A 12442-nucleotide genomic window follows, 5' to 3' on the forward strand; every position below is an offset into this window, starting at 1 on the left:
AAAATAACCTACTAAAATAAAAAAATAAATAAATAAAAAATTGAAGCATATAAAATGTATTTTTCTTAGGTACCGGTACTCAAATTTACAACCAGTATTATATTAATTAAATGTAAAAGAAATGCAGGATAATAGTAATAGTAATTTTTTCACCATATAGATTTTTACAAATCTTGGCTTCGTCAATCTTATTTCTTAGTCTTAATCTAGTTTCTGATTATGCTGTAAGCATATTTATGAATTTGTAACATTGTTATTGCAGGACATCTGCTGACACGATTTAAGAAGGATTACAACTAGCTTATCTGCAAACAACATAAATGTTGTTAATTCAGTTTCATGTGAAATATATTTAAAATGTCAATAAGGATATGTTTGTTAAACAGAATCGTGCTACTGAAATAAGAAATAGTAATATTAAAGATATTTTTATTAATTTGTCCTACAGAATAATATCTGTAATATTGACAATTAATATTTGAGGAGAAAAATTCGCTCCGGCGCCAGGGATCGAACCCGGGTCCTTGGTTCTACGTACCAAGCACTCTGACCACTGAGGGAATTTTTCTCCTCAAATATTAATTGTCAATATTACAGATATTATTCTGTAGGACAAATTAATAAAAATATCTTTAATATTCTCATAGCTCCAGTGCATATATTTGTACAGATTACTGTGCACGTAACTGCGGAATCCCGGCCAACAAGTCACTCAGCTGAGTGCGCTCCTAGTATAATGGCAGTTGACATTGGACATATATGTCAACACATATGCCTAACTTGGAGTCAGACCAAAAGGGAAACATTGAAGGAGGAAGGTTCGATCCGGTGCTGTGGATTGAATTCGGCGTAGCTCAGTGGTCAGAGCGCTTGGTACATAGAACCAAGGACCCAGGTTCGATCCCCGGCGCCGGAGCGAATTTTTCTCCTAAAATATTAAGAAATAGTAAATTTCATAATTTGAACTGTATGGTACATTTGAACCAACATGAAGTGTCTTGGTGTCAGCACCACTAATATTTCTGCAAATTCACATTATTTACACAAAAATTTTTGTTACATTCTTTCCTTCTGTGTGTAATCATGACTTTATCAAACATGTGTAATGATTATTTATGGAGTTATTAAGACCTGATTGTCATTTTGCATGCCTCTTCAAATGTTAAAATGTTAGTAAAACAGATCTTGTTGAAACATTTACTGCAAATAAGAGCTTTCAACATTAAGTAGAGGTCTCTGTCATCTGATGCCGGCAGTGGGTGCAGCTGGTGTTGTGTGCCAACTTGTGTGACTCTGGCATGACGTACCAGTTAGTGTTACTGAGGTTTATAGTATGAACAGTAGCTGGTGGGAGGTTGGTGTACTTGGTACTTTGTCCACATGAGAGCACGTTTATAAGGACATGGAGCAAACGTCTTCCTGTTACATGGTGAACGAATTACACAGAGATACAACGTGCATTCTCACGCAAAGGTCACAACAATCGCCTGACTTCACTATCTAGTGTTTAGAGTTTGTTAGTTTCAATCTAAAGCTATTTGTACACAATCAGATTTTTCTTTCAATTCAATACTTTACAAAGAAACTTGTCAAAGATCGATCAATATTGAAAGAAATTTGTCAAAGACTATTTTCTTAATTACTAAAGATTTGACAAGATTTTAAAACACGTGCTTCAAGCTCATGCGTAGGCTTACGTACCAAATATTACAATATAAATTTGTAAATCCCTTTAAAACATTAATATTACTTAACTGTACGGCATCCTAAAACGAAGAATATTATGATCGCATATTGCTTTAAGGGGAGAGGATGGTATTTTTTGGTGAAAAATGAGTAAATTAAAAAAAAAAAATCTTTAAAATACTCTTTGATATGTGTGGAATGCATAGTATAACATTTTGTGGGTATTTGTGCCCTTATCAGATGTTGAGACGTCATTTTTAAACTTCCTGCGTTATGGATTTTTAAATCACTCGCCCACTTTTATTGTTGTTTCCAGTAAATTAAATTTTCAAAATTTTTTTTTTTTCTTTAAAATACCCTTTGATATGTGGATTGCATAGCATAACATTTTGTGGGTATTTGTGCCCTTATCGGATGTTGGGACGTCATTTTTAAACTTCCTGCGTTATGGATTTTTAAATCACTCGCCCACTTTTATTGTTGTTTCCAGTAAATTAAATTTTCAAAAAAAAATTTTTTTTTTTAAATACCCTTTGATATGTGTGGAATGCATAGCATAATATTTTGTGGGTATTTGTGCCCTTATCGGATGTTCAGTCACCATTTTTAAACTTCCTGCATTATGGATTTTTAAATCACTTGCCCACTTTTATTGTTGTTTCCGGTAAATTAAATTTTCAAAAAAATTTGTTTCTTTAAAATACCCTTTCATATGTGTAGAATGCATTGCATAACATTTTGTGGGTATTTGTGCCCTTATCGGATGTTCAGTCACCATTTTTAAACTTCCTGCGTTATGGATTTTTAAATCACTTGCCCACTTTTATTGTTGTTTCCGGTAAATTAAATTTTCAAAAATTCTTTTTTTCTTTAAAATACTCTTTGATATGTGTGGAATGCATTGCATAACATTTTGTGGGTATTTGTGCCCTTATCGGATGTTGAGTCGCCATTTTTAAACTTCCTGCGCTATGGATTTTTAAATCACACACCTGCTTTTATTGGTTTCCTGTAACTTCATTTTTTTTGCTACATTGCCGGACAAAAATGGATATAATTTCTGAACTATTAAAGATACATGCATGAAATTTAGAACACACATTCTTTAGACTATTAGGAAACTTTTCTCTGTAATAGAATTTTGTTAATTGATTTCATTTTAAAAATACGTCGGTTTGTTTGAAAGAAAGGAAATCAGAAAATTGTTATTAAATTTTAATTGTTTATTTTACAAACGTAGGGACTAATATCAAAATTCTGTTACAGACAGTTTGTAGAATATGCTTTTGCAAATACATTGCAAAAAACTGTTTGAATCTATCTTTAAAAACGGTTTAGATATATCGGTTTTAGTACAGTCCTGCATTGGGTATACTTTTTTCAAATTTGGGCCCCCGAATAATTTGTTTTCTAACTTTTCATACACCAGAACAACTATCTTCTCTTAAATGTTCAATAGATTTTCTTTCTCGTGTTCAATATCTTCGAGGTAATTACTTTGCAATATGCACACATAGAATGCGGTGTTCTGTTTGAAATTATTGGACCAACATAGCACAGATAGTGTAGCGTGAAGCAGCTGTGACGTTTGTGGGGGAGGTGAGAGCCGATCTCTGTGCAATCGTGACCGCTGGCTGCAGTAGACCCTCTTCGCTCGACGCAGTAGTGTAGTGTTACTGCCTGTTGCTAGGTGCTAGACCTGCAGCGAGCACTCCATGCTGACCCATCGACTACGGGGGGAAGACCCTTCGGTGGCACGGAGGCTCTCGACCTTCACGATATTGCCAACAAGGTAAGCGTGTGGCAACTGCGACAGCATGTTCCCCTGCCAATGCTTACGGCATGGCCCTGTCTGTGTTGCCTGAGCCCGCTACCCTCGGCTGATACCTGGCGTCTTGCTAGAACAGAGTGTTTCGCTATTAACATGACTTTGTGCTTAAGGTTAGGTTGTGAAGACATTAGTGTTCTGTCTCGATACAGAATAGGTAAAGAGGTGGATAAAAATACAAGACCGTAACAGGACTCGTGGCCGAATATGAGAATATGTGAGAGTATACCAAACTCTTAGTATTTCTATTAATATAAAATTAAACATGCAGATCAGATTTTCATATAGTATAATGTAAAAGTATGTGTGTAGGTCAAGTGTTTGATATTCTATATAAAATATACATGCAGGTCAAGCTTTCCATACATAGTGAAAAGGATAGGTGCAGGTCGTGTTTTCAATATTTTATGTAAAGTGTAGATTCAGATCAAGATTTCCATATTTTATACAAAATATAATATGTCCAAGTCAAACCTTCCATACATACTACAAAAGTGTAGGCGCAGGTCAGGTTTTCCATATGTTGTGTAAAGTGTTGATGCAGGTCAAGATTTCCATATTTTATATGAAGTGAAGGTGCAGGTGAAGTTTCCTATACTTTATATGAAATATATGTTTAGATCAAGTTTTCCATATTTTATATAAAATGTGCGTTCAGGTAAAGTTTTCCATATTTTATATAAAATATATGTGCAGATCAAATTTTCCAATATTTTATATAAAATATAAATTCAGGTCAAGTTTTCCATATTTTATATAAAATATATGTGCAGATCAAATTTTCCATATTTTATATAAAATATATGTGCAGATCAGATTTTCAATATTTTATATAAAATATATGTGCAGATCAAGTTTTCCATGTTTTATATAAAATATATGCACAGATCAGACTTTCCATATTTTATATAAAATATACATTCAGGTCAAGTTTTCCATATTTTATATAAAATATATGTGCAGATCAAATTTTCCGTATTTTATATAAAATATATGTGCAGATCAAATTTTCCAATATTTTATATAAAATATAAGTTCAGGTCAAGTTTTCCATATTTTATATAAAATATATGTGCAGATCAAATTTTCCATATTTTATATAAAATATATGTGCAGATCAGATTTTCAATATTTTATATAAAATATATGTGCAGATCAAGTTTTCCATGTTTTATATAAAATATATGCACAGATCAGACTTTCCATATTTTATATAAAATATACATGCAGATCAAGTTTTCCATATTTTATATAAAATATACGTGCAGGTCAAGCTTTGCATATTTTATATAAAATATACGTTCAGGTCAAGCTTTCCATATTTTATATAAAATATACATGCAGATCAAGTTTTCCATATTTTATATAAAATATACGTGCAGATCAAGTTTTCCATATTTTATATAAAATATACGTGCGGGTCAAGCTTTGCATATTTTATATAAAATATACGTTCAGGTCAAGCTTTCCATATTTTATATAAAATATACATGCAGATCAAGTTTTCCATATTTTATATAAAATATACATGCAGATCAAGTTTTCCATATTTTATATAAAATATACGTGCAGGTCAAGCTTTGCATATTTTATATAAAATGTACGTTCAGATCAAGGTTTCCATATTTTATATAAAATATATGTACAGATCAAGTTTTATATAAAATATATGTACAGATCAAGTTTTATATAAAATATACCGGTATGTGCAGATTAAGTTTTCCACATTTTATGTAAAATGCATGTGCACGTCAGGCTTTCCATATTTTATATAAAATATACGTGCAGACGAAATTCTGCAGGTTTTATTATGCACACCGAATTGAGGCGCTTTAATGTAGTGCGTAGAAAAAAAAATTCGGAATATATTTGTACTGAAGATTTAGTAGTTTACAGTTCCGGAGCATTTAATGTAGTGCAATATTTTCAAAGTTCTCTTGCGCTGTGTATAAATGTAAACAGTAGGTGAAACTCAGACAGAATTTAGAGTTTTGACCAAATGCACATCACATATTCAAGTTTCACAACAGTTGCTACCACGTCAAATGAATGTGAAAGCCTAACACAGCACACTGATTTACACATTGACTTGTTTCTAATTAAGTACCCTTTCAGTGAGTTGATTTTGAAAAATAATGAATCTTTTTTTTTTAAGAAGCACTCAGAATTTGTTAGTGATTTGCGATATGTTGGCTGTAGAAGAAATGAATTTAGTGATAGTTTCTATTCATTCCTGTAAATGATGCCTGAATAATTTTTTTAGCTGAATACTAAATGATTACAACTTTTATTATAACAGTAGTCATTCTTCTGTGATTTTAGATTTCTATACTAACAACAACTTAAAGTTTGTGCTATTTGTTCTTGTTTTTTTTTTTTCTTCTTCTTCAAATCAATTAATAATAATGATGCCGGTAATTCACAAGAAGAGTATTCTTTCTTGATCCAATAGCAGCCTATTATCTGATTTTGCTGCAAAGACTTTTTTTAAAGCTTTCTTCTTTTAGGATTATACACCATTATTTTTTGTTTTTGAGACTAGAATGATTCACCCATGTTGAATCTTTCGTACACTACTTTTAACACTTGAATATAAATAATTGATTAAATGGCGATCTTACTCGTGTTAATTATATAAGCATGTGTGGCTTACAGCTGTTTCGGTGCTACTTGACACCATCCTCTGAGCCTACTAGATCTCAGCGCTATCTCAACTTCGCTGCCTGTTGTGTGGGTGCGTTCGTGTGATGAAGAGTTGTGTCAAATAGTGTGTGTGTTCTGAAATTGATCTGTGTGTTGAGAATTTGAGTTCACATCTGTGGAGTAACAGTCAGCACGTCTGGCCGCGAAACCAGGTGGCCCGGGTTCGAATTCTGGTCAGGGCAAGTTACCTGGTTGAGGTTTTTTCCGGGGTTTTCCCTCAACCCAATACGAGCAAATGCTGGGTAACTTTCGGTGCTGGCCCCCGGACACATTTCACCGGCATTATCACCTTCATTTCATTCAGACGCTAAATAACCTAGATGTTGATACAGCATCGTAAAATAACCCAATAAAAAATAAAATTGAGAATTTGATTAGGGTGTGTTTTAGTGTGTCTGTACCAAAAACTCAACACACTACAACAATATGAAATATACAGACACATTAAAACACACCCTAATTAAATTCTCAACACACAGATCAATTTCAGAACACACACACTATTTGACACAACTCTTCATCACACGAACGCATCCACACAACAGGCAGCGAAGTTGAGATAGCTCCCAGATCTAGTAGGCTCTGAGGATGGTGTCAAGTAGCACCGAAACAGCTGTAAGCCGCACATGCTTACGTAATTAACACGAGTAAGAGCGCCATTTAATCAATTATTTAGAATGATTCATTTGCCAAAGGTACTCTACAGAAAATGTGATGCATATTTACAGAGTTCCACATCTCTGACTAGTTTTCACAAAGCGTTCTTTAAATGAAAATAAAGTAATTATTTATATTCATAACTTATATTTAATTTTGAAATGTTCAAGAGAATGTTATACTTTTGGATGCGCATTTAAAGAAAATCTATAAAATTCATTGTAGAATTGAAATTTGTTTTTTAGAAAGTTAATTTTGTTATCATACTTTTCATTATTAATTTTTGTGAATTGAATTCATTTCAGCGCTTTATTTTCTTTCTCTGCATTAGTAGTCTTTCGCGGAAAATTTCGCAGTGCCTGCTCAACGAATTCTGATAGAAGCTTGCTGCATGAAGCTAACAGTTTTCATATGTGATTAACATTGTATCAAAACATATAGAGTGTTTTAAAATAAGAGTCATCATGTCATTTATAACGAGAAACAGTTTACTTAAATCGATGTTTGATTGAACACAAAGTGCAGATAGAATGTAACTCGCGATACCTCAATTCTGAAACACCCTGTGTTTGCATGTTCACAGTCCAGAGTTTCCCTATCTAAAAAATATTTTCTGGAAGTGTCTTTATACTTGCACCATATCAAAGAACTAATGTTGCACAACATGCCAAGTCTATGTTTCACGTCCTGAATTCTCCAAAGTCAACAAGAACTGGTGCTTGTGGTGTCACACGTATTTTAGTCCTGCACTTTGCCACATTTCAATGGTTGCACCATGTTCTCTTATAGTTGGTGGAGGCAAAACAATAAAAAGAGAGAAACAAATGAAAATGTGTTATGATAAAAGTTATTCTCTGGTTGATCATTGTATTCTGTAATTAACATTCATGTCTGGTGCAAGATTTCTATTGTAGTAAATGTATTAGGGAAAGTAATTGTTTTTATAACGTATGTTTTTCTGGGATTTAACAGTGCCATAAGAAACCTATGAATAAAATCACTTTTATCGGTGAGTCATGTTTACAAATTAGCAGCTTTGACAATTTGCAAAACAAGTGAATATCATTTATGGTTGCTAAGTCAAAGCCTGATGTTCTCTTGTTTTACAAATTGTCGAAGCCTGCTAATTTCTGAACATGGCCCACTGATTTCATAGATTTCAAAAATGCATATGACTCGGTTAAGAGAGAAGTTTTATATGATATTCTTATTGAATTTGGTATTCCCAAGAAACTAGTTCGATTATTTAAAATGTGTCTCAGTGAAACGTACAGCAGAGTCCGTATAGGTCAGTTTCTATCTGATGCTTTTCCAATTCATTGCGGGCTAAAGCAAGGAGATGCACTATTACCTTTACTTTTTAATTTTGCTCTAGAGTATGCCATTAGGAAAGTCCAGGATAACAGAGAGGGTTTGGAATTGAACGGGTTACATCAGCTGCTTGTCTATGCGGATGACGTGAATATGTTAGGACGAAATCCACAAACTATTAGAGAAAACACTGGAATTTTACTGGAAGCAAGTAAAGAGATAGGTTTGGAAGTAAATCCCGAAAAGACAAAGTAAGTTATATGATTATGTCTCGTGACCAGAATATTGTACGAAATGGAAATATAAAAATTGGAAATTTATCCTTTGAAGAGGTGGCAAAATTCAAATACCTGGGAGCAACAGTAACAAATATAAATAATACTCGGGAGGAAGTTAAACACAGAATAAATATGGGACATGCCTGTTATTATTCGGTTGAGAAGCTTTTATCATCCAGTCTGCTGTCAAAAATCTGAAAGTTAGAATTTATAAAACAGTTATATTATCGGTTGTCCTTTAGGGTTGAGAAACTTGGACTCTCACTTTGAGAGAGGAGCATAGGTTAAGGGTGTTTGAGAATAAGGTGCTTACGAAAATATTTGGGGCTAAGAGGGATGAAGTTACAGGAGAATGGAGAAAGTTACACAACACAGAACTGCACGCATTGTATTCTTCACCTGACATAATTAGGAACATTAAATCCAGACGTTTGAGATGGGCAGGGCATGTAGCACGTATGGGCGAATCCAGAAATGCATATAGAGTGTTAGTTGGGAGGCCGGAGGGAAAAAGACCTTTGGGGAGGCCGAGACATAGATGGGAAGATAATATTAAAATGGATTTGAGGGAGGTGGCATATGATGATAGAGAATGGATTAATTTTGCTCAGGATAGGGACCGATGGCGGGCTTATGTGAGGGCGGCAATGAACCTCCGGATTTCTTAAAAGCCAGTAAGTAAGTAAGTAAGCCCACTGATTAAATCATTCCTTCATTGTTTTATACATAAGATTCTTATGGCAATGTTGAATCCCTATACCCAGAAAACACACGATATATAAATGTCATGTTTATTTTAAATATTAATTTTGCTAATGAACTAAATACAATTCATAGTAATTCTTAGCAATGTGACATTGATAACATGTTTATTTTTGTTTCGAAAATCAGGATCAGTTTGTCCGAAAATAGATGACAACTATACAATTTCTAGACTGCCAATTAGAAGTAGCAAAAAGCAAAGGTGGCATTTATAAACATTTAAATCGTACTTTTTGTATTACTGATGAAATGTATAGCACCGTACATTGCATTTCGAAGGTTCAATTTACCTTCGCCTTGAGGTGAAAAAAAGATGGAGGAAAGCATTCTACAGTAGAAGCTATTAAAAATTGCTAAATAAACTTATTTATTTGTCTGTAATGTTTCACCGTCTGTTCTGAGTAAATTTAGCAATTTTTAATAACGCCTACGAGTGCATATCTTTTTGCTGTTTCTTTTTGTTTTCACCTGAAGAGAAAAGTACATTAAACCTTTGAAACGTCGTATATTCTAGCAATGAAGTAAGCCCAGTTCGCTGTTTTTAACAATTATGTTTCGTTTTAAAGTAATAATTCCTATTTTTTACTTGTAATAGTAGAAGAAACTCATAATAGTTGAGTTAGGGCCATGAACTGTCATGTTATAACAAGTGGAGCATCATTGAGAGGAAAAGAATATTCTGTGCTTTAATGTAGTATATATTGCCCCTCCCAAAACACCCCACTGGTTGATATTCATTGCCCATTGTTGGAGCTCTGGTCGCATGATGGATGTAGAAGCTTTCTTGCAAGTCTGCGTTATATGACACCAGCAAGTTCGTCTCTGCCCCACCTTCCCCTGTCCAGGCAGACCCAAAGTTTTGCTCTTCACATCTTCTCTGAAATTTCCACTTCGTGTCAAAATCTGCATCTTTCTGTGGTTTATTTCCAGTTCTGTTGGGTGCAAAACATGACATTTGAGAGGTTGAGAAGTGTGGACAAAGGACCATACAAACTAGACTTACATGCAACAGAACTTTTTACCTCTGCTTGCTGATGCCATGTCAAAGATGTTCTCTATTTGTGACATTGTTTTACAGAACAAGGTAACAGAAAAGTTCAAACGGCCATTCAAGAAGCGGCACTCTAGCGTGTACCACCAGCCATCGAATCGTGTTAACAAGTATCTGGCCCAGGCTATCGATGCCCGAAGTGTGGACAGAGAGAAGTCGACGCACGTCAATCTGGCAACGCTTTGTTTCAAGGACCGCGAGAAGGAAAACCAGGTTTGGAAATCTCTTCTTCCATTAGTTTGTAGTATTAGTATTTAGTATTTAGTATTTATTTATTTAATCTGGTAGAGATAAGGCCATCAGGCCTTCTCTGCCTCTGTACCAGGGGATTACAACTGTAATATGAAGAATAAAATTACAATTAGTATTAAATTTACAATTACAATTACAAATAAAAATTAAAGTACGACAAGATTACCTGATTAATGAAAGCTAGGCAATTTATCATAGAAGCTAAGAACAAAGAATATTTTTGTATTTATTGAATTACAAATTAAACCTACAATAACAAAATTCTATAGTATGTTATTTCAATGTACCGAAGTACATATGATATTTCCATGCAGATATTCTGCGTCATCATATGATGAAAGAGTAATGGAACGGAGAAAAATTCTCTCTGGTGCCGGGACTTGAACCCGGGTTTTCAGCTCTACGTGCTGATGCTTTATCCACTAAGCCACACCGGATACAACCCCGGCGCCGAACAGAATCGTCTCTGATTGAGTTCCAACTCTTGGGTTCCCTCTAGTGGCCGCCCTCTGCACTACGTCATAGATGTCTATGAACGTAGGACTGAAGTCCACACATGTGCTGAGGTGCACTCGTTATGAGTGACTAGTTGGCCGGGATCCGACGGAATAAGCGCCGTCTTAAATCACGTAGTGCAGAGGGCGGCCACTAGAGGGAACCCAAGAGTTGGAGCTCAATCAGAGACGATTCTGTTCGGCGCCGGGGTTGTATCCGGTGTGGCTTAGTGGATAAAGCATCAGCACGTAGAGCTGAAAACCCAGGTTCAAGTCCCGGCGCCAGAGAGAATTTTTCTCCATTCCATTACTCTTTCATCATAAAATTCTATAGTGATGAAATTACCATATATTGAGATATTTTGTGATAGATTAAGAGAACTATTTACAAGAAATCAATTACTGGCCAAGTGCCTAGTAAGTTTGCGTTTGAATTCAACTTTATTTCGACAGTCCCTGATGCTAGCAGGTAGCGAATTCCAGAGTCTTGGCAGGGCTATTGTGAAAGAAGATGAGTATGAGGAGGTGCGATGGGATGGTATTGTTAGTATTGTTTCATGACGAGAGCGTGTGTTCAGATTGTGGTGGGAAGAAGCGAGACGACAGGTACGAAGGAATAGAAGAGTTCAAGATTTCGAAGAGAAAGAGAAGTGAATGTAAATTTCTTTTCTTATCTAGTTTAAGCCAACCTATTGCTTCCAGGGATGGGGTAATATGATCATATTTACGAACATTGCTTACAAAACGTACACACAAATTATGAGCACGTTGAAGTTTCATTTTGTTGTCGCTGGAAAGGTCAGTCAGTAAAATGTCAGCATAGTCAAAATAGGGAAATACAAGCATCTGCACAAGGGACTTTTTTAAGAAAGAGAGGAGATGAACATTTATCTTTTTTAGCACATGGATAATAGAATATACTTTTCTGCAGTTTGTAAGATGTAGTTAATATGATTCGTGAGTATTTAGCTTACTATGATGTACCGAAGTACATACGGAGTTTCAGTACAGTAATTCTGTGTTTCCATATGGTGAAGAATCAGTAGAACGGAGAAAAATTCTCTCCAGCACCGAGACTCGAACCCAGATTTCCAGCTATATGTGCTGGTGCTTTATCTACTAAGCCACACCAGAATCAAGTTTCGATTATGGATTGAATCCCTCTCAATTTAAGTTCTATCCCTTTTGTTGGTCTACCCTCGTGTACCCTGTCACAGTGTCCAACCAGAAGTACAGAGGTGCTCTGAAAAGAAATCTGAAAGTAAGAATTTATAAAACAGTTATATTACCGGTTGTTCTGTATGGTTGTGAAACTTGGACTCTCACTTTGGGAGAGGAACATAGGTTAAGGGTGTTTGAGAATAAGGTGTGTAGGAAAATATTTGGGGCTAAGAGGGATGAAGTTACAGGAGAATGGAGA

General features: G+C 34.8%; 1 protein-coding gene across 5 annotated transcripts in view; it reads left to right on the forward strand.

Moving 5' to 3' along the window:
* rut (adenylate cyclase rutabaga) overlaps window positions 1–12442 on the forward strand; it is a 681419-nt gene that overhangs the window by 559571 nt on the left and 109406 nt on the right. For 4 of the 5 annotated variants that reach the window (XM_069827313.1, XM_069827316.1, XM_069827315.1 and 1 more), the window contains exons 12-13: window positions 3377–3478; window positions 10304–10489. In XM_069827313.1, the coding sequence (XP_069683414.1) occupies window positions 3377–3478; window positions 10304–10489 (288 nt within the window). The remainder of the gene's footprint in view (window positions 1–3376; window positions 3479–10303; window positions 10490–12442) is intronic. The other variant, XM_069827317.1, reaches the window with a different exon arrangement.

The sequence above is a fragment of the Periplaneta americana genome, chromosome 6 (genome assembly GCF_040183065.1).
Source record: "Periplaneta americana isolate PAMFEO1 chromosome 6, P.americana_PAMFEO1_priV1, whole genome shotgun sequence".
NCBI lineage: Eukaryota > Metazoa > Arthropoda > Insecta > Blattodea > Blattidae > Periplaneta > Periplaneta americana.